Here is a 27992-nt window from a genome sequence, read left to right on the forward strand (position 1 = left end):
TTGCTTCACTGGTTCTTGACATATTGAGGCTGTGGGCCTGCTAATCAGACCCCCAGCCTGCTGTTCTCTCTACTAAAATGACACTATGCACTATAGGTGCATAACCAATTGGAATTGGATCACCCTGTGAGCCCCTGTACCAGTGTACACTAGGTACCCAGGGCATTGGTGTATCTAAGGCCTACCAAGGGCTGAAGCATGTATTGTGCCACCCCTGGCCTGGCCTAGCAATTTGACACAACTGGCTGATCACTCAGCTGGGGTAAGTTGGTGTAACCACCTCTTACTTAGGTGTAGTATACCTATACCTAACCTTAAATGGGACACATGTTAACCTATAAGTCACTCCTATGGCAGGCCTTAACAATCCTGAAGGCAGAGTGCTCGGTTCCATGTGAGATGGTGCTCTGGCATGAGCTGAGCCTGTCTGCAGTGGTCGGAACAACTTCCTTCTACCGTTTCCAGATATCGTCATACCATATACTCTTAAGTGCATTATGAACCTCGAGGTTAAATGCTATCTTTGGTTTGGCTTTATCAAAACATGTCGAGTAAGGTGTCATACGAATTGGAATACTAACCCCTCGCCAATTCTGGCGACGGGGTTAGCATTCCACCCTTCTAGAGGGACACGACATGTACAGTACCTGAAACCCGGGTAGAATCAGACATAGCCTCAGCTCCACAAAATGGATGCTGCCACCACAGACACAAGTCTGCCCTCCTGCTGCTGGGAGTCCTTCCAGCTTGGGAGACGTGGACAAAGGGTTTCCTGCCAGGGGAGGTGCGTGCACCACCCCAGACAGGATTTTGTGTATTGGTCAGGTAGGGCTTGAATAGAATCAGACATGCCTGAGGCTCACAAGGAGCCTCGGTGCATATGCCAGTTCAAACCGGTCCTGGGGCACACCAGCCCCGGACCTTGGGCGAGCTGGACAAAGGATTGGGGGTGTAACCACCCCCCTTCCTGGTCCCACCCTTAGGGAGGGACCTAGCAGGTAGTCCGGCCCCTAGAATCCGCTTAAAGGTAGGAGCTGTGTCCTAAGACTTCAGACATCCTGAAATCAACTTACTACAAAGAAGAAGACGGGAACTTCGACGCTCTGCTGCACAGAGGACAGAAGGAAATCTCCCCTATGGTCAGGGAGTGACCATCTTGCTAACGCAAGCACCAACCAGCTACTCGACATCTGCTTTGCCGCCGCCTCCTGCCGGAGCCCGAGCCCAGAGCCCCTCAAGACCTGGACCTCCAGACCTCTCACCGCCCGATCCACAGTCCCTGCAAAGAAGGAACCCGTGGAGGCACCGAGACACGTGGAGCCAGCCATCTTGAAAGACCCACGACAAGCTGCAAGCACAACAACAGAGGCTCCCTCCAAGTTGTGCTTTGGGTCCTGAGAAGCCCAACATCCGAGCAGCATCTGCACCAAAGGTGAGCCCTCCAGCATCTCCACGATCTGCGTGGGGCCCCTCTGCACTTTGCATCTCGACGCGCCTGCCCGGTCCCTGGCCCGTTGGCTAGTGGCCATTTTGGCGACGAACCTTGAAACCTACAATGCTGGTCTGGTTGCTCCAGACTGGCCCTTGCTCCCCTCCAAAGGAGCCGCCCCTCTGACCTTGCTGGTCAGAGTAATCAGCTTTCTTCATTCTTCACAACTTCTGCTTTTGCCAAGGCTTGTTTGCTTCCTTCGAGTTGCCGACACCGCCGACAGCGAGAGCCTGCGTGGGACAGCTTGTGAACCGACTCCTGGATGTCGTCAACCTTCAGGGACCACGTGGCTGTGGAGACAAGCTACACCTCATCACCTGTTTGCACCCGACATCGCCTGGTACCTACCTGGTGCCATGCCGGTCACTGGCTAGTGACTGTGAACACTGTCCCCTCTGCTTTCAGGTCTTCTACAGCTCTGATCCACCCTCGGATCCACCGCATCTCTTCTGGACCGACCGCCTGCAGCATCTTTGTCATCAGGCTCCATTGAACAGATAGACGAAACCCAACGCACTTCGAGACCTATGCACCCGCTTCCTGTGGGTGAGGTAAAGCTGGCACTCCGGTGCCCAAGTGTAGAGAAACATCTCTAGTGTCTGTGTTTTAAGTCTTAAGTTCGTAGTCCATCCAAAAGACCCTTCTAGCAGTAACTTTTGAACTTTTACGCACCCATTGAAAACCTATGGGAGCCCGCGTGTAACTTTCCTCACTGCACACGCGACCCGTGGACCTCCTGGTCACTAACTGACGTTAGCTCCTTGTAGGCCCAGCGATTCTAGAGACCCTAGGCCTTTTCCCTTTTCTAGTCGTGGTACTTATACCACTATTTTAGTATATGGTTTGAGTAGCCACCAGGGCCCATCCATATAAAGTGCAACTTCTGTATATTGTAATACTTTCTTGTTTAACGATTTGTGCTCCTGTGCTCATAAAGAGTCTAGGGGATACTTTGAGTAATAAATACATATATATTTTGAATATATATCTGTGTGGTGTCCTTTCATTGGTATAAAGGGGGGTTACATATGGTAAAACAGCTTGCTTAACACGCTTTAACGAGTTTGGCTTCAAAGACTGCTTAGCCTACGCTACCACTAGGGCAGCTGGTCCGAAAAGGTTGACTTACAACCACACCATAAGGTTGCTTGGCATGGTACAAGGTGGTCACTTTAACTAGTGAACATCATATACCAGGCCAACTTCTCACAACAACTGTGTCCCTCCTTCACACAGAATCACAGTTCAAAGTGGAATACATACCATTCGTCTGTGCACTCTGCAAATAGGCCAAGGATTGGATGGACATGTATTGTAAACACTTTTTAACCCACAGACAAGCACTATGAGGAACTCTGACTATCTTCATCTTAAACTCTAGAGCTCTTGATTGTGGCTTGTTATTAACACCTAGAGGTGAATAGTTCAAAGTATGCACTCACTATATAGAAGTAAAATACTACACGAAAAAAATACATAAACACATCCCGTAATTAACTAACAATCTTAAGCAATGCAAGATTAAGGACAATTTGAAATATACACAGTAACTAAACTACTGACATCATGGATTACCTTAAACACACCGGGATGCGGTCAGTCGAGGCAGGATGGCCACAGGCTTCAGAAGCAGGCACTGCCAGATGATCACATGGTGCAGATGATCAGTCATAGTTCTCCCTTCCTCACTTGAGACAGTATGTCTGACTGTTCAGAGCTGCTGGACCTTTCATTAGTACAATTGAGATTGACTATAAAAATGTCTCCCCACCCAGCCTGACACACATGTGCCAGATATAATATGGTGCTTATTGAAAACACCAATCAGGTCAGTTAAATCAGGGTGCTGGGTGGACTGGATGAGTGAAGTTTAATCACATGGCTGTCCCAGGTTGCAGTAAACCACATCATACGCCCCCTCTGACCTCTGCCATCACTTAGCCAGGCCGGTTCCCAACATTTACGGGTCTCTCGATTCATACAGCAGCACTTGTCTGGGCAGTCAGCAGAAAAGAGGTAAAACAATCCTACTGGTGCACAGCTCTGCTCGGCAGGACCAATCCTCGGCAGTGCAAACCAGGTCCAACCACAACAGAAGAGGCCTGATCCACGTAGGTCATGCTTCTGTTTTCGTATTTCCAGCGTGTAAACAAATGTATCCAACTGCAGTTTAAGACTTTTGAGTCACCACAGCAATGATTCACGAGTCTCACCTGAGCCTCAGGCCTGCAGCTGGACGATGTTAACTATTAAATTGCCTGGGCAGAAAAAGCACTGTAGCAGCGCACATCAAGTGCTGCGTGTGGGCTGCTTACATAGAGTACAGCGCTGCATGATCCTTGAGGAGCATAATAAATGTGTGACTAATGCATTTTATTGCGGTGATGTGGACAGCAGCACTAAAATGTGTTAGTCTAACACCTGATGTGTGGTACTTGGCAGGTTTAATAGTAACCAACTCATACCTTCTATAATATGCTCTTGCATAATGGTGGCTCCATGATTTTCATCAAGATTGTGATTAAATTTTTTTAATAATGCCTCCAAAGTACCAAGTTCTCAATTGAACCACACATGTTTGTAGACTCTGCGTTTACCACTAGCTATTTGTGTGAGGGAAGTGGTGATCATAAAAACAGAATTTTAACTTGATTCACATTTATATACGGATGGACCTTAATTAAATTTCTGTGGACGGAGATCCAGTTGGCTCAGTCGACAGAAAACTTCGTCTGACGGGAGTAGAGGCTGTCAAGGAAGTACATTACTACACCCGCCCCATTTAGGGTGGACGGTTTAATGACTTTTTTTCCTGTCAGTCATCGCCAGGAAAAACCTAGTGATGAGGGAGAAGAAAACAAATTACCCCTATAACCTGGAAAAAAATCACAGATATTTTTGTTTTTTCAGATACAAATTTTCGATTTGGTTGTTTGTTTTGAAAAACAAGTAAATATAAAAAAGTTTGGTCGACGGCCGGTGTCAATTTTGTAAACTGAAAGGAACCTCTGTGATAGTGGTTCCTTTCAGTGTACAGAGATGACCATTGAGCTTGTGGTCATCTCTAAATTTAATGGGCGGTAGTCAATCAGGATGGCAGAGGTAATATCCTTTGCCACCCTTGTGAATGAAGTACTGTTCGTCAAATTCAAAATCAGGCTTATAGTTCTGAGTAAAGGATTAAGTTCCAGTATGATTAAAAAAGTGGAGTACTGAGAGAGTGGAAGCAGATCAATATGCACTTAAATTCAAATTGATTACCCATCTAATCAGACCCATAATTGTAAACTGGAGAAATAGGGTCCGATTTAGGGGGATATTTACAAGCCCCTTGCCCCACCAGAGCTTCAGTTTTTTTTATGCTTCTGTGGGTCAGTATGCTGGCCCATTTCTACAAGGCCACAAAAAGGCACCCTGAATGGCTTTTCATGGCCTTGTAAATATGGCCCTGTTTCATGCATTACTCTGCATGAAAGGAGTGTTTCATGGGGGTTGCTGTGGGTGTTCCCTCGCAACACCCATGGATTCTTATGCATTCCCAGATTTAAAAGGTTTTGTGAACCTGGGAATGCGTCAGATTCTAACGCCTCTCCATGGGAGGTATAAAAGTGGCGCAACAAGGAGAAATACCTTTATTTCTCCTCTTTTTTCCTCTTTCTTTGTGTGCTGCAGCACACATGGAAGGAGGAAAACACCATTGATGATTGTTTTTGTGCAGGAAGGTATTCCTTCCTGCACAAAAACAATCATACCTGCAATGCAGGCACCCGTGCACCATGGTGCAAGGGTACCTGCATTGGCGCTAGGCAGCACATGGTGCACCAGCTCAGAGAAAAGCACAGGGATGCGTCGTATTGTTTTAAATATGACGCATCACTGCACTTTCCTTATGACGCAGCAAGATGGCTTGCAGCACCATCCTGCGTCATTATCTTGTAAATATGCCCCTTAGAGTTCAGCAGCCTCTGTCACAAACATGGCAATATACCTATTTGCCGTATTGCAAATGCCATAGGATATAATGCACTTGCAGTATTATTTTTGTTTTGCAGATTTTATATAGCGTGAACTCGACCCGAAGGTATTGGAGCGCTTTACATGAGCACCGGTTACGTTACACATTCAGGCACGGGGAGATTAAGTGATTTGCCCAGAATCACAGGATGTGGACGCGACCCCGAGGCTCGAACCCTGGTTTCCAAAACCAAAGTCGTCAGTCTAGCCGACGGACTACATCCTCTCCTGAAGAAATGGTGGAAGAATGGTGGAAGGTATTTCCAACTCATTTGTGACAAAGTATCCCGGCCACCGATCTCTAAATCAGGCACCTAGATTACTCACTGGTACAGTTTCTGATACTAAAGTAAAAGAATAGATAATGCAATACATCGGGCCCGATTCACAAATGTAAATTGAGACGGAAGTCTAACTTTACAACTTTCAGTATTCACAAAGGGCATTTACTACTCGTTAATGCCCTTTGTGAATACCCAAAGTCGTAAAGTTCAACTTTTGGGATTCACTAAGGGCATTTATGAGTAGTAAATGCATTTTGTGAATGACAAAAGTCATAAAGTTAGACTTTTGCCTCAGTTTACCTTTGTGAATCGGACCCATCAAGCGTAACAAAACCAGGAGTTGCCTATATCCATTTTTGAGAAGCTTTGAAAGTCTAATTTGCGAAGCTGGGAGTTCTTTGTCCTGACCCTGAAGAAATTTGGAGGGGTTCTGGTTCAAATTGATATTTGAATTAGGTTATTGTACACTGTTCTGTTGTCCATGCTTTGAACTGGGAGCTAGTCACTGACGAATGGATCTCACATTGCCACAAGGCAGGGTGGGCCATTGTCTTCCCCCTTTCTAATAGCAATTGTACCAGTGAACAAAACAATTGTGTCTATTTTTCAGGTATAGGGATTGGCATTAGAAGGGCAAACATAGGTTGTGGTGTCATATGTGGACTATCTCTTCACCACATATGCAATGGATTGTGTATGGGTTAGACACTGACACGTGTTCGGCGGAAAGAGACACAACAGCGTAAGTAGCTTAGGGCACAGTAACAGATACATTGCTGATGCATGAAGAATTATAGAAGAGCAAACCCCCTAACCCACATAGGATTGTTCCCAGAAGCATTTTAGTTATTCGCATTACAAACAAATATAAATATAAACATTGTATAGAGTATGTAAAAGAGTTAACAGGAGAATAGAGAACACTCCTCCCTATGCCCTTATGTGAAATGTTCATGATAAGTACTAGCAGACATAAAGTAAGCTTGACAGAAAAGAGGAAAGGGGTAATAGAGAATATAAGATATAGTAACACCTTGATAAAGGCAGAATTAGGGAATTTGATGAACTAAAAGAACTTGCGATTCCTAGTGTACATTATAATTATGAATATAATGGCGAAATGCTGGCCAGACCTCCCACTGGAACGAAAAAGCCAAATAGATAAGCATATAGGATATATAAGAATAACAGGCATGAATAACTGCTTTTTTGCAGAGCCTAAATAGATGGGCAATAGTTGTAATGCTGGTGAATAAAGCGACTGTAATGAGATAGCGTTCGAGATATGAAAATTAGTGTAATATCGCAAGAGACCATGGGATAGTCCATGGCTCTCGCAGTAGTAGGGGTGGTGCCATAGTCAATCACGTTTACGTGCAAGGTGGGCTCGACGGAGGTCGAGACCACGTGGGATGTATTAATAAAAAGACCAGGGCGCTGGGCGTGGTTTAGTTACCCAGATAGCCACCAACTGAACTAACTGTGTCGGGGATGATTTGTTACAGCGTAGGCCTAACCTAGCACAACACTACAATAAGGAACGGTGTGATTCCTAGAACTCAATCTATTACACCTGGGTAGTGGAAACATATAGGGACCGAGGAAGTAGGAAAATGGGATATACATCATAAGAAGGAGAGATGAAAGAGAAGTAAATGTAGCGAGGTATGACGTGAATGAGATATCTGATGAAATGCTACATTGAGAAGAATTGGGGAGTAAAGAGCTTCTTGGTGGAAAATGCAAAGGGCATGAGTATATTGTGTACTGAGTGAGCTGATTAAACCTACATTGCTGTATTGTTCAGACAAATTTCGGCAAAACCGATAGGTCTCATCTTATTGACTTATTGGCTTTGCCAATGTTTTTTGTCAATGCTATGCAGCCATCTGCAAAAAGCAAAATGCTGTTTGCTGGTACCGTACAGCATCAGCGACAAAAGAGAAAATAAGGTGTGATGACACGCTGCTTTTGCTGGCCACGTTATTTTGTAGAAGTGCATGTGTGGTGACATGTCCTTGTGCATGGGGCCTAAGGAATGATGCAGGTATAATTTTTTAATGCGTGAATGCCACTTAGACTAGTAAATGAAAACAAATATGACAGTTAATTGGCGCCAAAGTGCTTTTGGGATAACGGAGTGAGCCAGCAGCAAACAGCAGTTGCCGGGCCCTTCATACAAAGAATAACAAAATATTTAACTGACTTAGAGGGGGTGGGAGCAATGGAGAAGCCGTTAGGGGGAAGCGATGCGAGGCGTGGGCGGGGGGTGAGGGGGCAACAGAGCTGCATGAAATCACTGGCTTTTAGAGAGGACATCTACCGCCCTCCATAAAAAGTCACATTAAATGAAATATTTGTTTTGAGGACTGTGAGGAGTAGTGGAGCAACGGAAGAGTGGATGGGGCGGTAAAGGGAAAGCAATAGGGGGTGTGTGTGTTAGAAGGAAGGTAAGCAGCACAGATAGAGAGAGAGAGAGAGAGAGATAGGGGAGGGCAGGAAAACACATGCACTTTCATGGAGAGCTTAATTAAGCACAAAAAAGTAGTCCCCTCAGAGTGAACAGTGGAAAGATACAAGTCATCCTATCAAAAGTATGCTAAAGAGGATATGCTCCAGGGGGCAGACATGCAAGAAGAGGAGGGGAAGCTATTAAAATAAGAAGGAAGTAAATGAGATTGTCAATAATGCCAACCAATGGTAAGCAATAGTTGTTCTCTAAATCCTCTGTACATTTTTGGTATGGGCCACAAGAGGCTTTCACCTACAGATAATTAAATGCTAAAATTATTAAAATGTTTGTGCTTCACCAAAGGTCGGCACTATTTTGCGGCCCATTAAGCTGTAACTTTGAAAGCATTACTGTCCAAACTCTGAAAATCATCTAATTTGACTGTATTAGCAGTCCTCTTAAACAATGGCTATTTCTAACTCAGCTGGCTTCCACTGTTTTAAGATTGCTATAGAACGGAGACCTGCGTAAGTGTTTGGATAACTCACTCACTTAGTCATAACCCTAACTCCATTGTACCTCAGCAATATTTCACACTCCAGAAACAAAATAAGCGATAAAAGTTTACCTAGTGACACTCTAGCTGGAACAGCTCTTCTGTCAATCCAGAAGGAAACCCATGAAAGCATGACCAACAGGATAGCCGGGAAGTAGGATTGCAACACAAAGAAGAAGATGTGCCTTCTGAGGGTGAAATTGATGAAGAGCCTGTTGTACCAACCTGTATAAAATATACATGAGGAGAAACATGTCATATATTACTCTTAAGGCTATCAAGTATATTCCTAGTGTGTCTGATATTAGCAAATAGCAAATATTATCATATGTCAATAATTTCCATGCAGAGCATTGGTGCCATGTGCCTTTTGTACCAGAATTAACAAATTAACATTTAATATTATTTGTCCTGTGAAACTTGAAAACGTTGTGCCCTCTTCCGATTCTGGGAAGATTACTACATGTGTGCATCACGGTAACATATGTTCTTCGAGGTAAAGATAGATAATGTAATGCTTGAAGTACCAGTGTGAGGGGCACATTGTAATGGTTGTACCTTGCTTTTCTACGCTCTTGCCAAATTTTGGGATGTAGCTGTAGGAAGGTGGATATCTGACTATGGTTACCCCCAACTTTTTGCCTAGTGTCTAGCTGGTTTTTCGACTTAGTTGGCCTGAGATCCTGCCATTCAGGGTCTCAGGCTGTCTACTCTCTCTTTAAAATGGACTCCATGTACCCTAGGTATATTCCCAATTGGTAAGGATCACCTTATTGGACCCTGTACAGTGTACCCTAGGTACCCAGGGCATAGGTGTACCCTAGGCCTCCCAGGGGCTGCAGCATGTATTATGCCACCCCTGGTCTGGCCTTCCAATCAGACACAACTGGCTGATCACTCAGCTGGGGCAAGGTCGTGTAATCACCCCTTGCTTAGATATAGTATACCTATATCTACCCTTAAAATAGACACATGTGTACCTATCAGCCACTCCTATGGGAGGCCTTAACAATCCTGGAGACAGAGTGCTTGGTAACATGTGAGATGGTGCTCTAGCATGAGCTGAGCCTGTCTGCAGCTTTCGGAACCATATCCTTATAGCTGTTCTATGATATAGCCTACCATATACTCTTAAAGTGCCTTATAATCTTAAACGGTTATGGTAACTATGGTTTGGCTTTATCAAAACATGTTGTGTAAGGTGTCTAACACTTTGGAATAATACCCCCATACCATTTCTGGTGATGAGGATATTATTCCCCCCTTCTAGAGGGAGAGACATGTTAAAATCCTACTTTGCTGTTTAACTCTAACCAAAGCCTGAGCATCACAAAATGGATGCTGCTGCCACAGACACAAGTCTGACCTCCTGCTGCTGGGAGTGATCCCGGCAAGGGAGGCTTGGACAATAGGTTTCCTGCTTGGGGAGGTGCTAGCACCTCCCCAGACAGACTTTAGTGTATTGGGGCAGGGAGGGCTGAAAGGAATGAGACATGCCTGGGGCACACAAGGTGTCCCATGCATAGTCCAGTTCAAACCGGTGCTGGGGCACTCCAGCCCCAGTCCTGGCACGAAACTGGACAAAGGGAAGGGGGTGTAACCACCCCCCTCCCAGGTCCCACCCATAAGGCGTGACCTAGCAGGTAACCCAGCCCCCCAGATTAGTATAAGTATGGTAGCTGAGCCCCAGGAGATTAGATTATCCTGAACCTGCAACTTGAACAGAAACTCTGGACCTTCGACATTCGACGAAAGAAGAAGACTGAAGAATCTCCCTTGTGGCCAAGGAGTGGCTACCCTGTGGAAACAGGCACCATCAAGAGACTACCCATTGCTTTGCTGAAGTTCTACGAGGGACCGACTGCAGAGCCCGACCAGAGCCTTGACTTCCAGACTTCTCCGACCCTGATCCACATCCACAGCCGAGCTGAGATCCGTGGAGGCGACGAGAGACGGACTGGCTACCTGGGAAAAGTGGCGAGTATCTTCCAGCGCAGCTTCTGAGGCACCCTCGAAGTTGTGCACCGGGGATTGAGAAGCCCCAACCCCAAGCACCATCTGCACCGAAGATCAGCCCCCCACACTCCACGAGTCCTGCGTGGGGCCCTTCTGCATTTTCCTGCTTGCCGCGCCTGTCCGGTTGCTTGCCCGTTGGCTAGTGGCCTTTGAGATGACGCATCCAGAAATCTTCACTGCTGGTTTGGCTCCTCCAGACTGGCTCCCGCTTCCTTGCAAAAGAGAAGCACCCCAGACCTTCCTGGTCTGCACCAGAAGCAAGTCCTCCGTTCTTCGTGGGTTCCGCATGCCAAGGCTTGGTGAGTCCTAGTTCAACTTCGACGCCGCCGACAGCAAGAGCCTTCGTGGGACAGCTCGCCTCCTGGTCCTGGTCATCCTCGACGTTTCCTGGTCCCCGTGGCTGCAACGACAAGCTTCACCTTCACCTGCAATCTTCACGACATCGCCTGGTTCCTTCCTGGTTCCACGTGGTCACTGGCTAGTGACCTTGACTCTGTCCCTTCTGCTTGCAGGTCTCCTCTCTTCTTGATCCCAGCCTTGGGATCCACCGGACACTCTTCACTGACTGCCTGTCAGCAACTTTCCTTCAGGCATCCATAGAAGTCCACGACGAAACCCGACGCAAGTTCACACCTATGCACCCGCAGTCCGTGGGCTAGGTAACTTGGGTACTTCGGTGCTCACAAGGGTAGTGACTATCCTAGGGTCTAGTTTCTGAGTCTCGACTCTCTAGCTGCTAAAGAAGTGTCCTTAAACTGTTAATTGCTAACAACTACTATTTCTATCGACTTTTACGCATTACGCGTGAGTGTTTCCACTCTGCACCTGAATCCCGTGGGCCTCCCACTTCCTAACTGTTGCTAGTGCAGTGTAGCCCCAGCGATTCCCTAGGCCTAGGCCTATCCTATTTCCGTGACAGTGGTCCTTATACCACTTACTTAGTATATGGTTTGCGTGGCCCCTAGGGCCTAACTGTATTACTTACCTGTGTGACTTAATGTATGCTTAAATAAGACTGTGTTGTACTTACCTCTAATCTCATAAAGAGTGCTGAGGGTTTGACTAGAATAAATACACTTTATTTTATATATATATATCTGTTGTGGTGTCCTTTCATTTGGTATTCAAGGGATTATATATGGTATCACAGCTGGCTTCACATGCCATTCAGAGTTTAGCCTAAGACTGCTCTTGTCCATGCTACCACTAGGATAGCTGGTCTATAAGGTTGACTTTACAACCAATCACCATAAGGGTTGTTTGGACTGATATAAGGTGTACACTAGAACTAGTGACATCATACATCAGGCCAACTTCTCACATTGGTGAGCAGCGGTTGGGATCTGAGCTTGCTGTTGTAATACCATTGTAATCTTGAGATACTAAATTGAAAGATCATACAGATATTGTTTAGGTACATATAACATAGATTATAATACTTAAGTCCTACTGGACTTAGTGGTTGTAGGTTGAAGGGAGTAACACACCCTGACTACAACTACTAGAGAGGTTTAGTAGATACAACTAGTGTAGGTAGGTGCACACACCACACCCTCACTAGAATCATGTCCCTGAATGGAGATCACACTGATACTCCCTCAGGAAAGGAGAATCCTGGACAGATTCCCTCTAGATAGGATGCATTCACTTTCCAGGAGATGAGACAACTGTGTACCTCCAGGAGATTAAAACAGGGTTCCAACCCTACCCTTAGACAGCTAGTGGAGCTTCTGGAGGCCTATGATGCTGAAAGAGCTGCCAAGTATGGTGCCATAGCTGTAGATAAGGGTCTACCCACCACAGATGAGTCAGATGGGACTTCAGATGAAGAGGTAGACAGCCAGGGCCAAGTAGGAAGACTTAGCCAGGCTAACCTAAGCTTACATGGGAGTTTGCATGGGGTCCCCCCATACAGACCCCCAAGTGGGCTTACCCAGAGAAGTAGGAGAGACAGATCCCCTTCAAGGGAATCCATTCACTCCCATGTCTCTAGCATCTCTAATGCTTCCTCTCACAGGGGAATGACTTCCCCTGAGAGAAAGGAGCATGAAGCCAGAATGAGGGAAGCTAATCTGAGGATTCAGAGGGAAGAACTTGCCCTTGCCAAGGAGAAGCTTGCTCTGGCTAGAGAGCAAAAATTGTGTGGGTCAGAACCCACTGGTGGCAGCAACATTCCTAGAGATAGGGATAGGTCTTATGACCATAGAAACCTAAGCAAGATAGTCCCCCCATATCAGAATGGGGATGACATCCACAAGTGGATGACTGCTTTGGAGAGGGCCTGCAAAGTACAGCAGGTACCCCAGAGTCAGTGGGCAGCTATCTTGTGGCTCTCCTTTTCTGACAAAGGTAGAGACAAGCTCCTCACAGTCAGTGATGAGGATGCTAACAATTACAAAGTCCTGAAGAGTGCTCTGATAGATGGGTTTGGCTTAACCACTGAGCAATATAGGTTGTTTTTCAGAGACACCCAGAAGACACAGACACAGGACTGGTCTGATTTTGTGGATTGTGCCACTAAGGCTTTGGAAGGTTGGTTAACTGGCAGCAAGGTGCAGGACTATACAGGATTGTACAACTTGATTATGAGGGAGCAGATCCTTAGTAATTGTCAGAACCAGCTTCTCCGTCAACACCTGGTAGACTCAGATTTGACCTCTCCCCAAGAATTGGGAAAGAGGGCAGATAAATGGGTCAGGACCAGGATTAGGCCTAAAAATCAGGGTGGTGACCAAAAGAAAGATACCACCACGCCTCAAGAGAAGGGTGGGGATAAAACAAAAGAGAAATCTTCCTCAGGGCCCCAAAACTCCACACAGGGTGGTGGGTCCCAAGCTCCCTCCTCTACCACAGTTAAAAAGCCTTACTGCCATGAGTGTAAAATTCCTGGGCATTGGAAAAACTGACAGCAGTTGCCCAAAGGCTAAAAACAAAACTGTTCCTCCAACTACTCCTGTCACACCGCCTATTACTGTCAGCAGTAATCCCCCTGGTGGAGGGAGTGCCCCCAAAAATTTGGTTGGGTTTTCTTGGGGAACACAGGGGGACCCTGGCTTAGCCAATTCCCCTACAGCAGCTACTCTTGTCTGTGATGGTGGCATGGGGTTTGCCAACTTCACTGCCTGTCCCAACACTTTGGGTAGGTACAGACAGGAGCCCTACATCAATGGTAGACAAGCTGAGGCCTACAGAGACACTGGAGCTAGCATCACTATGGTGGCCCATAGGATAGTTCCCTCTGAGCAGCTTTTGCCTGGTTTCTCATACCAGGTAACTAACATTGATGGCAAACAGAACAGTCATCCCATGGCAGAGGTATGTCTCAGCTGGGGAGGTGTCACTGGCCCTAAAAGGGTGGCAGTGTCTCCAACCTTGCCTGTGGACTGCTTACTGGGGAATGACTTAGAACTCTCAGCTTGGGCTGGAGTTGAACAAGACAGCCATTCTAAAATGGTAGGCCTTTCACAAAAGGGTAGTGGGGTTGTACCAGCCACAACCCCTGTCCAAGTAGATTTCCTCCCTGAAAAGGTTGGAAAGGCAGTGGTAGCCACAGCCCAGGTAAAGACAGACTTCCCTGTAGAGATTGGCAGAGCTGTGACAGTCACAGCTCAAACCCAAACTGAGTGCCTCCCTGAAAAGGTTGGCAAGGATGTAATGGTCTCAGCCCACACTCAGACTGACATAGGTGTAGTGAAGCCTGAAACTATGGATCACTCCACACAAACAGAGAGTAGTGGGGAGGAAGAAAAGTCTCCCTCTCCCCAGACATTAGGAAAAGGTCAGCCTCCTCGGGGATCTGACCTCACCCCTTGTGAAGGAACTGCCCCAGAGGTAGCCAGGCCTGGCCTGGCAGAACCTCTGATGTCAGTGGCCCCTTCCAAGGTGGTACCCAGTCTGGTGCAGGTAGCCTGCCTCTCTCTACCCTGCCTCAGTCAGCCCAGGGCTGCAGAGGTCAGGGAGGCCAGTGGACCCCAAGAGGGCCCCTGTCCACAAGAACCCCCCCATCAAAAGAATGAGGATTGCCTGGCTAGTAGCCCTAGCCAGGTGATGGGTAAAAACATTCCTGAGGGATCCCCTTTACAGGTAGTTAGGGACCTCCCCCAGAGGGATTCTGTTGGGCACAGGCAAACATGGGACCTTAGGGCCCCAAACCTGACCTGTCCCTCCAGTAAGCCCACAAAAGGGACCCAGCCTCCAGCTTTAGGTAGCCAGAGGCTGACCCTGAGAGCACAGTGCAACTCAGTTATAGAAAGAAAGGCATCCATGGTGGAGGATGATTGGAGGAAGCTGAGGCCTCACTTTGAGGACACTCACTTCAGTACTCCATCTCAACACCAGCCTTTTACTTTGCAAAGACACACCCAAGGTAGAGATTCCCTATGGTGGAGACCCTATGATACCTTTAGGATGAGGGATTGCTTAGTGGACCATGAGACAGGGGGTAACCATGCCAGTGCTGGTTCTTCCTTATATGGCCACTTAGGCAATAGAGGCTTACCTTGTCAAGGCCAGCCTTATCTCCTTTCATTTGGGGGGGGGGGTGTGTAGGAAGGTGGATATCTGACTATGGTTACCCCCAACTTTTTGCCTAGTGTCTAGCTGGTTTTTCGACTTAGTTGGCCTGAAATCCTGCCATTCAGGGTCTCAGGCTGTCTGCTCTCTCTTTAAAATGGACTCCATGTACCCTAGGTACATTCCCAATTGGTAAGGATCACCTTATTGGACCCTGTACAGTGTACCCTAGGTACCCAGGGCATAGGTGTACCCTAGGCCTCCCAGGGGCTGCAGCATGTATTATGCCACCCCTGGTCTGGCCTTCCAATCAGACACAACTGGCTGATCACTCAGCTGGGACAAGGTCGTGTAATCACCCCTTACTTAGATATAGTATACCTATATCTACCCTTAAAATAGACACATGTGTACCTATCAGCCACTCCTAAGACAGGCCTTAACAATCCTGGAGGCAGAGTGCTTGGTAACATGTGAGATGGTGCTCTAGCATGAGCTGAGCCTGTCTGCAGCTTTCGGAACCATGTCCTTATAGCTGTTCTATGATATAGCCTACCATATACTCTTAAAGTGCCTTATAATCTTAAACGGTTATGGTAACTATGGTTTGGCTTTATCAAAACATGTCGTGTAAGGTGTCTAACACTTTGGAATAATACCCCCATACCATTTCTGGTAATGAGGATATTATTCCCCCTTCTAGAGGGAGAGACATGTTAAAATCCTACTTTGCTGTTTAACTCTAACCAAAGCCTCAGCATCACAAAATGGATGCTGCTGCCACAGAAACAAGTCTGACCTCCTGCTGCTGGGAGTGATCCCAGCAAGGGAGGCTTGGACAATAGGTTTCCTGCTTGGGGAGGTGCTAGCACCTCCCCAGACAGACTTTAGTGTATTGGGGCAGGGAGGGCTGAAAGGAATGAGACATGCCTGGGGCACACAAGGTGTCCCATGCATAGTCCAGTTCAAACCGGTGCTGGGGCACTCCAGCCCCAATCCTGGCGCGAAACTGGACAAAGGGAAGGGGGTGTAACCACCCCCTTCCCAGGTCCCACCCATAAGGCGTGACCTAGCAGGTAACCCAGCCCCCCAGATCAGTATAAGTATGGTAGCTGGGCCCCAGGAGATTAGATTATCCTTAACCTGCAACTTGAACAGAAACTCTGGACCTTCGACATTCGACGAAAGAAGAAGACTGAAGAATCTCCCTTGTGGCCAAGGAGTGGCTACCCTGTGCAAACAGGCACCATCAAGAGACTACCCTTTGCTTTGCTGAAGTTCTACGAGGGACCGACTGCAGAGCCCGACCAGAGCCTTGACTTCCAGACTTCTCCCACCCTGATCCACTTCCACAGCCGAGCTGAGATCCGTGGAGGCGACGAGAGACGTGGGACTGGCTACCTGGGAAAAGTGGCGAGTATCTTCCAGCGCAGCTTCTGAGGCACCCTCGAAGTTGTGCACCGGGGATTGAGAAGCCCCAACCCCAAGCACCATCTGCACCGAAGATCAGCCCCCCACACTCCACGAGTACTGCGTGGGGCCCTTCTGCATTTTCCTGCTTGCCGCGCCTGTCCGGTTGCTTGCCCGTTGGCTAGTGGCCTTTGTGACGACGCATCCAGAAATCTTCACTGCTGGTTTGGCTCCTCCAGACTGGCTCCCGCTTCCTTGCATAAGAGAAGCACCCCAGACCTTCCTGGTCTGCACCAGAAGCAAGTCCTCCGTTCTTCGTGGGTTCTGCTTGCCAAGGCTTGGTGAGTCCTAGTTCAACTTCGACGCCGCTGACAGCAAGAGCCTTCGTGGGACAGCTCGCCTCCTGGTCCTGGTCGTCCTCGACATTTCCTGGTCCCCGTGGCTGCAACGACAAGCTTCACCTTCACCTGCAATCTTCACGACATCGCCTGGTTCCTTCCTGGTTCCACGTGGTCACTGGCTAGTGACCTTGACTCTGTCCCTTCTGCTTGCAGGTCTCCTCTCTTCTTGATCCCAGCCTTGGGATCCACCGGACACTCTTCACTAACTGCCTGTCAGCAACTTTCCTTCAGGCATCCATAGAAGTCCACGACGAAACCCAACGCAAGTTCACACCTATGCACCCGCAGTCCGTGAGCTAGGTAACTTGGGTACTTCGGTGCTCACAAGGGTAGTGACTATCCTAGGGTCTAGTTTCCGAGTCTCGACTCTCTAGCTGCTAAAGAAGTGTCCTTAAACTGTTAATTGCTAACAACTACTATTTCTATCGACTTTTATGCATTACGCGTGACTGTTTCCACTCTGCACCTGAATCCCGTGGGCCTCCCACTTCCTAACTGTTGCTAGTGCAGTGTAGCCCCAGCGATTCCCTAGGCCTAGGCCTATCCTATTTCCGTGACAGTGGTCCTTATACCACTTACTTAGTATATGGTTTGCGTGGCCCCTAGGGCCTAACTGTATTACTTACCTGTGTGACTTAATGTATGCTTAAATAAGACTGTGTTGTACTTACCTCTAATCTCATAAAGAGTGCTGAGGGTTTGACTAGAATAAATACACTTTATTTTATATATATATCTGTTGTGGTGTCCTTTCATTTGGTATTCAAGGGATTATATATGGTATCACAGCTGGCTTCACATGCCATTCAGAGTTTAGCCTAAGACTGCTCTTGTCCATGCTACCACTAGGATAGCTGGTCTATAAGGTTGACTTTACAACCAATCACCATAAGGGTTGTTTGGACTGATATAAGGTATACACTAGAACCAGTGACATCATACATCAGGCCAACTTCTCACAGTAGCAATTTTATGCATTGGAAAATATAATGACAAAGTATGAGAAACAAACTTTGCTCTCTATAATCTGACAGAAACTTTTGATTGTGTTTTATACAGAGGCTAATTTAATGCATAGTATCCTTTCCCGCTTTCTTTCTATTGCCTCACAACTTTGAAAACAGCACAAATTATATGATACTTCTTAAATATCAGTTCTACTGGTAATAACTGATTAAAAAAGAACACTTCCCACGATGTTTGCTACCAAAATATATTCAAGTACAGACAGTGAGAGAGGAGTTAGGAGTAGATGATTAGGTGTTAAGAGTTTTCGTTACAGGTTTAGGGTTATGAGTTGGGTTATAGGGCTAAGGGCGTCAGGTATAAAGGTTCAGATGTAAGGGGTTAGGATTAGGGTTAAGGGGTTAGGATCTGAGAATTAGGGGTATGGGAGTTAAGAGTATGGATGTTTAAGCTAAGGGTATAGGATTAAAAGTATACGTTTAAAGATGTGGAGGGTTGGTTAGAGATGAGGGTTTAACGGTATGAATTTAGAGGTTGGGTTTAAGGGTTTAGTGTCAGCGTTTTCCGGTCTAAGGGTTGGGGAATAGCATTAAGGGTTTGGGGCACAAGGTTAAAGATGACGTTTATGAGTGTAAGGGTTGAGAGTTAGAGTGAATAGGCTGAGGGCATGGAGTTATGGTTTGGGTTTGTTAGCCCTGACAAGTGATGACATCTTTCTTTCTTCTTCTGACATTGACCGCCTTTCAAAATTTGTCCACACATTTCCCCAATCTTCCATGCTTGCATCGGCCTCTATCGTCAAATCCAGACTTTGCACTAAAAATGATCTGCCATCTCACACCTGCACATTCACATTCCATTCATGTTTTGCATCAGAGCAATCGACTGGGAATGCTTCAACCTCACAAATGCACAGTTTTCGAACTGTTGCAATGTGTGATAATTCAATGAAATGGAAAAAATACCCGATTTAGTCAAATCATTTGATTTAAATTCAGTTTAGTTTGACTAAAATATTTTCACAATAAAACAATCAATACACAAAGGCACACATAAGCAATAAACACACTTGTTAAAGACAGCGAATTCATCTCTAGCATCACCAAAACATGAAATCAGCTAAGAGTAGCAGTTTATTACAGAGCATGATGACTGGCCCATGGGCTAACAAGTCAAGAATTTTGTAGTGCTAGAAGCACTCTTATGGTTTGACACCACGTGATGACCTTTGACTACCATGATTTTAATTGTCTTTTGGTGTTTTATTTGACCTTAGCCTGAATGTACGTTCTGCATATGCCTTGTTTCCCTTGAAGATTTCTTCTGTGTATTCTTGCAGTTTTAGCAAAGTGGGAGCAGCCCCAGAGTAGAACAGCCTTGCCAGGAACAGAACGTGTGGGATGTACATTTGAAAGCATGAGAGAGAGAGAGGTATGGAATGTACTGTTTGGTTCCGAAGTGCAGTGTCATGAGCAGTGGTGTACAAATGTGCATTGTTTTGTACATTGAGAGATGAAGTATGTGATGCTATAGGCAGTGGTGTACAAATGTGCATTGTGTGGTACATTGAGAGATGAAGTATGGGATGCTATAGGCAGTGGTGCACAAATGTGCATTATGTTGTACATTGAGAGATGAAGTATGTGATGCTATAGGCAGTGGTGCACAAATGTGCATTGTGTTGTACATTGGGAAGTATTATGAAGTTCCTACTACTGGCTTTGACATACCCTCATCTCATCTTAAATCCGGACTCTGTCATGCTTGAGCTTTTTGCGCGCACAGGCAGGCCCCCAGAGTGCTCAACTGTTTGGGTTATTTATGTTCAAGAATGCTTTGTTTTTGGAGAGGAGATTGTTGAATGTACCCTCTGAGGCTTTCGTAAGCTTTGCTGGTACAATGTGTGGAAAGTGTGCTTGGTGCCTTTCAGAGCAGAGATTGTTGTTGCCAGCGAAATGTGTGGAATGTACAGCTCTGTCTCAGAGTCAAAATACAGGGGCCTGTCCAGCTTCTGTCTTGACCTTGACACAGACCAGTACGGTCAGCTCAATTTTTTGTAATAGAAGAAAGGAGGCGAGGTTTCTAGAACCTTTGCCTTAGGTTGAGTAAAAGGTATTAAAGGCGGTGCATCTTGGCAGCCAGTGGAAGATCATTTGTGGGGCAGACGTGATGCTACAAAAAAGAATCTGGGATTTGAGTCCCGGTCAAGAGTCACTGCCTGGCTGTCACTGTGCTCCGCCAGCTTGAGTTGGCAAAAATTTCGAGTGAACGACCGGTGAGGTGTTTTCTTTGAGTATTGACCTTGCGATGTGTGTGAGTGACTTTGTATGCATATCCAAGTCTAGTGATTATGTTTGGGTGCCTGTGTGCACATTAAAGTGTAATGATCTGATGTATTTTTTTTAAACATATTTATATTGGCATTTTACATATTCGTTACCATTTCACATGCAGTGTTTGCAAAATGTTCCAGTATTATTCTCTTTCACCATTTAGACAGGGAGTCATACGTTTCTTCCTTGAGGAAGGCATGGTGACATTTACCTAGCACAATCAATTACTGTCCATCGCTTTTTGCATGGCCATCGCCCCCCATCCCATTCCCGTAACAATTTACGCAACCCCCGTCCACTGCTCATCTCTGCCTTGTCTCGGAGGGCAGTTCAAGTCACTACCCAGGATTCAGGGAATGTCTTCCTCAATGTCATTCTTATATCCAGAACCAATAACAATACAACCATTTAAAAAGGAAAAGAAAGGAAAAGGAACAAAACTAAACTGAAACCTAATAAAATACAGCATGCATAGGGGCCAGAGTATCATCCAAGTCCAAGGGTGCATTTGTTGTTCCTATTAATTAAATGAAATGTTCTGCATAGTGTGCGGGTCTCTAGGGGGGGAGAAAGACGGGAAGATCGCCCCTTCCCCAACCACCGATCACATTTTCTCAAGCGCTGTCTGTCTTTACCCTTTCCGGACCACTGTTTCACTTTCTCGTAGTGTATATACTGTGCCCAACCCCCCTTTCTGAGTCCAATGTCTTCCGTGTGTGAGCACGTATATCACTCACTGCCGCTCCCAGACTCCCCCCGTCGTCTGTTCCCTCTCTGGATTTTCCCAGTTCACCAGCACTTCTTTCCAAAGGTCTGCTATCGGTTGTTTTCGGATACTCCTTCCTTCCTCCCAGCTCAGGGCTCTTTCCTCCGCTCCTGCCCAATCAATAACCTCGCTGTTCCAGCTGGCCACCTGCGGCCCAGCGGAAGCCTTCCACATTAGCGCTATCTGTCGTTTAGCTAAGCCCAGTGCTAGGTCAATGAATCAGTTCCCCACCTTCCTTTTAGGAGGGCGCGGGAAGAGCCCTAACAAACAGACTTCTATGGTCAGCGCCAGCAACCTCCCCAATGCTGTCTTTATCTTATCTAGGATTACCGCCCAGTACCCCTGTACTACTCCACAGCTCCAGGTCATGTGGATAAACCCGGCACCCACATAAGCACACCTCGGGCATGTCCTCAGCTCACCACCATATGTAAAATTGAGTCTGTGAGGCGTCATTTAGACCATATGAAGGTAGATGAAATGCGTGTACCTAAGCCTAGTATTCCTCGATATTTTCGTATGGGCTCTCAGTACTTTGCCCCATTCCCCATTTGTGAGCTCCCTACCGATCGCTATCTCCCATTTACCTCGGAGAGCCCCTATAGGGCGGACGGACTCAGCAACCAAGGCCTCATGGTGCCACTTCACTTGGTGTCCGGCCGTGCCCAGAGTAAACAACGCATGCAGCACTGGGTGAGTCATTGGTTCATCTCTGATTCCACCCCATAACTGTCTGAAGGCTCGAACCAAGGCTTCGTACCGCAGAAACTGACCAGGATAAAGGCTGTACTTCTCCATTATGTCTGCAAATGGGACCATAGAGCCATCTAGGTAACAATCTCCCACTGTATCCAAGCTCACCTCTGTCTATGACCCCAGCTGCTCCGCCGTGAACACTGTCACCAGGTCCCTTTATGGGAGCCCAACCAGGAGCAGCGCGGGGGAGTACCAGGGAGTCCCACCCACCTTATGAACACAGCGTTGCCAGGTATTTATGGCTGTACGCTGTAATACCGACTTATATGGGACAGTGACAGCCGGTCTCAATAATTTAGCCAACAACATGTCCGGTTTACCATTGGGTTCCATCATCCATGCACCTGCTTCATTCACTCCCTCCACCCACTGTGCCAGCCACTGTAACTGGGCCGCCAACATATACAATTCAAAGTCCGGCACTCCCAAGCCTCCTTCCACCATTGGGAGCTGCAACGTCCGTAGGGAGACCCTCTGCCTGCCATCTCCCCATATCAGATCCCTCACCAGTGCATTCAAGGGTCTGAAGTTATAGGTGACAAAGAATTCCATTGGAAGGCCATCAGGCCCCAGCGTCTTCCCCTTCGCCATAGCTGAAATAGCAGCTCGGACCTCGTGCAGGGTCACAGGGCCTCCCAGTTCCTCCTGCACCTGCTCATCCAGCGTCTTTAAAGGCAAGGTTTCCAGAAAGTCCCGGATTTTGGATTGGGGGACCGGCTCCGGGCTGGTATATAGTTTCTCATAAAAGATACGGAACAGGCCATTGATGGCCTCAGGATCATGGACTGTCTCCCCGGAATCTGATTGGTCCTGCATAATCGGTGTCCCCTTTTCTTTAGGTTTGATCAACCACGCCAGTAACCGGACGGCCCTCCCCTCCTCCTTCTACACTCGGTCTAGGTATTCCCTTTAACTGTGACATCACTACCTCACCAGGACATCACTATAGGTAGCGCAAGCTTTATGTAAAAGCTCAGGAGAGTCTGTTCCCTGTCCCTGAACATTGTCCAGCTGCCTAATCCGGGATTCCAAATCCAATATTTCCTGCCGATTTACCCGCTGCACACCTATGGATTGTCCCAAGCAGTATCCTTGCACTACCACCTTGAATGCCTTCCATTCAACCAACACGGAGGACGCAGACGTGGCATTAAGTGGGAAATATGACTCAATGAGAGCCCCCAGAGAATCCTGGAAAGGCCCATCTTCTAATGCACGTGGGTTCAGATGCCACAGCAGAATTGGGAGTCGTTTCCCAATTGCCTGCAGGGTCAACAGCAATGGGCTATGAAAGAGTCCTGCCCAGATACTCTGTTTGCGTAACGGATGTGCTAAAGTCAGGTGTTCACAAAAAGGCTTCCAACCTGGTGTGTACCTGGTGCATTGGGGAGAAATACGAGTATTCCCTATCTGTCGCATTATGCACCCTCAAGGTATCTTCCAGATCCCAGTGACTCTTTCAATCTCGGAACCCTGCTGCCATTCGATGTGTCGGTGAACCAGGGAGTTGGGGGTGGGACCTATCTGCCACAGTGTCCGCCACACAATTGATATTGCCCCCAATAACTGCCTGTCTCCCCATATAATCAACCAGCTGCGCTGAGAGAGCAGTGAGGAATATCACCTGGTCAACATTAGGTACGTACACGCTTCCAAACATCACCTCCCGTCCAGTCAATCTTCCTGTCACCAGGACATATCTTCCCTCACTGTCTACTTTAGTGTGGGTGCATTCGAGTAGGACCCCTGGCCGCACCCATATCAATGCCCCCCTAGCAAACTCAGAATAAGTAGTAGCATATATCCTGCCCCTTCACCTCCTGCGCAGCTTATCCACTTCGCCACTAGTCAGGTGGGTCTCTTGCAAGAGGGCCACCTGCACGTCTCTCCTCTTTAAGTAAGCATAGATCTTATATCTTTTAGCCATGGACCCCATCCCCCTCACGTTCCACGTAATGAACTTGACTGTGTTATACATTGAATGGGGTGTGATCTAAGCCCCCCCAAAGACCCCACCACACCCCTGTCAGGCGACACTTCAGATTTCGCTCCTCCACCCCCATCTGCATGCACCAAACAAAAATCAATAACGAACACCCCTATTGGGACAACTCCCCAACCCCAGAGCGGTCTGGCAACGGCCATCCGCCCAGACCGCAGACAAAACTGCATCAACTAGTTAAGGCCCAAAGCTACTATTGCAAGGACCTAAGGGGCAACAGATGCTCAACAAGGAACAGGTATTATGTCTTGACGCCTCAGCCTTGATTGGCCGCTCTAGACTGCTCCCGGGTGCGCACCCGGCCACCTCCCCTCCCACATCAGGGACCCCCGCTGTAGAGAAGAAGGTCAGGTGAGGGAGAACAGGAAGATGGCAACCGAGCCCAGCGAAACAATGGGGGGAGAGGGTAAAGGGGAAAGTGAGAATAGCCATCTACAAATCATACTATCCCATCAGCCGTTTGAGGAGTCACAACAGGTAGCCAGACTCTGCTACTATGGGACGTGTCTGAGTCCGAACCCTCAGTCCCTCTCCTTGAACCCGAGCCCCTCTCCGACAACGTTCTCTGGCCCTGCATCATGGTCGCCACTGCCTGTAGTGCCTCTGCTCTCTCCTTTTTGGTCTGTGACGGGGTCGGCATCTGGGCATTCCCCTTCTTCTGATGTCTGCGTAGCCTCCCTGCCTCTGGTTGGGGCTCCTTCTTTCTACGTCATGAGCGGACCTTCAGTTTTATAGGCCTCAATCCACTCTCACGCGGACTTAAGATCCTCGCAAAAGTGAGTCTTCCCATCCAACATTGTAAATGTAAATGTAGTTGAGCTTATATGTAGTTGAGCTTATATAGCGCACAGCTACCCGCAGTGGTTTTCCCGGCGCTTGCTTAGGGAACCCGTCCAGGTATTCCCCTGTGAGATAGCAGGGTATCCACAAGGTGAAAGTCAGGCATCCTGCCGCGAGGGGCCGTTGTGGAGATTAAGCAAGCTATTGCCCAGAGTCGCAGAGTGTGAACCCGTGAGTTGAGGAGGCAACAGGGCGAGAATTATCGAGTCCGTGGAATTTTTTTTTTTTTTTAGCCCAAGACCCGCCGAGGCGGGGAATTGAACCCTGGTCCAGGACCGATCTCAGCTTCCGGGTCTGCCGCCTCTAACCCCTGAGCCACACTTCACATTATCCAGAGACGAGCCGGGTACATCAAGGAGTACTGAATTCCTTCCTCCCGCAAGGCCCCTTTGACTTCAAGGAAAGAGGTGCAGCGCCTCTGGACCTCTAATGTGTATTCTGGAAACAGCGACACCTTACTGTTTTTAACCTCATAGGGCCCCTCAGAGCGCGCCTTCTGCAGAAACAAGTCCCTGTCTTTGAAGTGGAGTAGTCTGGCCACCACAGGGAGCGGGGGCCTTCCCGGCGCCGGTGGCCTGGCAGGCACTCTATTGTGTTGGGATAGGCCTTCTGGTGCCACCACTTCATTGAGCCAGCCCTCCAAATATTTGACCATGTCATGGCCCTCCACTCCTTCCGGCGAACCCAAGACCCTCACATTGTTCCTCCAGTTCCGCCCCTCCGCATCATCTGCTCACCGTTCCAGCACGTTAATCCTGCTAGACAGCTCTCCAACCTGTCCAATCAGAGTCTGCTGTGCTGGGGTGAGAACTGCCAGGGAGGATTCAGTCTGCTTCACCCTGTCTGCTAACTTAGTATGCTCCATCCTCAGCAAGCCCAGGTCCACCGCAACAGTGCTGATATCCTGGTGTAGCGTCACCTTGGTATCAGCAATAGCTTCCAAGATCTTGGCCAATTGCTGGTGGACCGGTATTTCCAATAGCTCCCCCCACCTCCTTTTGCACCGGGTCAGTCGCGTTGTCCTCCAGTTCTGGAGGAGGCCCCACCTGTTTCCAACTAGGCTTTCCCATCGCCAGGGGAGCACGTTCTCCAGCCAAAGATCTAGTATGCCCTTCCCTAGGCGTCCGGGGAGCCATTTCCAGGAACTAGGCCTCACCACAGTCCATCGCTAGGTAGAAGTTCCTCCCGCTGCGGCTCAAGGTCTCTTCAATTGCCGCCCTTTAAATGGCCATGGTCCGCGTCAGCCCAAGAAACCACCAGGACAGTCCCACAGAGCACTTACCCAGAGTCTCGCACATGCAGTGTTTGGGTTCAGACCTTGCCACCCACGCAGGGGGTTCTCACAGTAGGGAATCTGGTGGGGGCTGTGCTGCTCCACAGTGCGTCATAGTCCTGCTGTGCCCATGCCGTTTTATGGTAGTTCTGGCCAGGGCCCCACCCCTCAGTATCCGGGTCTCCCTCCTAGTCCGTCTGGACCTTAACCCAGGTCGTGTCCAATTCTGCCGTCTGAGGGTCCCCGATCCTGCTCGCTCCACACCGCCTCACAGTCAGGCCCCGGCGTGCTCAGCGGAGCCACTGTCCTCAGCCTCCAGGTATTGCAACTCACCCAGGTCACAGGTCGATGCAATGCCCCCTGGCGTGGTGGAACTCCTCAACGCTACTGCCAGCTCTCACCGGCCAGTGGGTGTACCCCGCAGTACAGCCCCCTTCAGCGCGGCCAGCTCCAGAGTCGCCCAGTGCCAGCACATGAAATTAAGGCACAACACAGGGCTCCAACTTTGGCCTGCAGCAGTCACATTCTCTCAGAGGGCCCAGTCAGGATATCTGCCCCTGTCGCAGTGCACCAGTGCACCAGCAGCCAGCCTTCAGGCCTACAACGATGCCTCCACCGTTCACCTCAAGGAAAGCGCTTCCCAGGGGGGTGGGGGGCCACCCCGGGGCTCTCCACTGTGCCCCAGTCTCCCCAGGCATTTCCGCTGCTCTCTTCGGGTGAGTAATCGTGGGGAATAAGCCCGATGCTCTCCGGAGCAGTCCGCCCCCAGCCTCGTAAATGCTGAATGCTTCACTGCGCGTCTCTCGGAGGTCCCGGCCGGGCCAGCGACACACTCCGTCTCCAGGTCAGGAGTTGCCCCCAGCTGTGTCTTGAGTGGCCAGTGGTACACCAGACTCCGGAGTCCACCGTGAGCCAGCCGCAGCTTCTCTCAGGCTCCGGGCGCAGCCCGCCCCCTCCTCCGCAGCTCCGGGAATGCCTCAGGCTGCCATTGTGTCTCCTCAGCAGCACTGGTCTCGCGCTGCCCCAGCGTGGCTCCCTGCTCTTCCCCAGACCTCAGGGATGCAGGAGCAGGGTCCCCGGCAACCCCGGCGGGCCAGATCCCCAGAAAGTGACCCCAGGCACAGGTGGACAACACCGGAGCAGGATAAGTGGCACGGCTGGCATGGACCTCTCAGCTCACGCGTCTGCCATCGATGGCTTCCAAGCCACGCCCCCATGTAATGATCTGATGTATTTAGTGTATATCTATCTTTCTGATGTCCTGCAGGGGTCCAGTATAGCTTGCTGGTATTCTTGTGTCTTATTTCATAGTATTATTCATGCATTTAACAGTTGCATTTGCCAAGTGTGTTATTATTGCTTGTATATATATATATATATTACCTACTGGCGGTCGCCAGTAGGTAGTTATAGTTAGGACCACGTTTCCATAGGAAATCCGCAACATTCTATTTTGAATAACTTTGGCGCCGGTCGACGAATCCTCGCGAATTTTTCAAAATAGGTGGGGCGCTACGCTACGCTCCTACCCTGAAAGTCTCAGGGGGATTCGTCAAGCGGGGGCTGAGATAAAAGGGGGGTCCCAAAACGCGTTTTTCACATGCATTTTTCCATAGGACCTTTAGACAGGGCTACAGCCCGAACGGCTGAACAGAATTACTAGAAATTTGGCAGAGAGGTAGTCCTCAGGTCAAGGAAGTGCCTTTTGTAGGTTTGGTGTAAATCTGTTCAGTAGATTCTGAGAAAATAGCCTTTAAATCAATATATATATCTGAGCCAGCTTACGGTACGCTTACCGTACGCGTACGGTGGCGTGCGCGAGCGCGATTCTGATTGGCTCTTAGATCTTAGTAAACATTCGAATCGGCCGAAACCCGGAAGCGGCGGCCGCCATTTTCTCTCTCGCACTGAGAGTGATGATG

The 27992-nt window shown here is 48.3% G+C and overlaps 1 protein-coding gene across 1 annotated transcript in view; it reads right to left on the bottom strand.

The window, feature by feature from the left end:
• The window catches only part of GABRR3 (gamma-aminobutyric acid type A receptor subunit rho3), a 945383-nt gene that overhangs the window by 288750 nt on the left and 628641 nt on the right, over positions 1–27992 (bottom strand). Inside the window, exon 7 of the mRNA XM_085623786.1 lies at positions 8868–9020. Coding sequence (XP_085479912.1) covers positions 8868–9020 — 153 coding nt within the window. The remainder of the gene's footprint in view (positions 1–8867; positions 9021–27992) is intronic.

This window comes from Triturus cristatus, chromosome 8 (genome assembly GCF_964204655.1).
Source record: "Triturus cristatus chromosome 8, aTriCri1.1, whole genome shotgun sequence".
Lineage (NCBI taxonomy): Eukaryota > Metazoa > Chordata > Amphibia > Caudata > Salamandridae > Triturus > Triturus cristatus.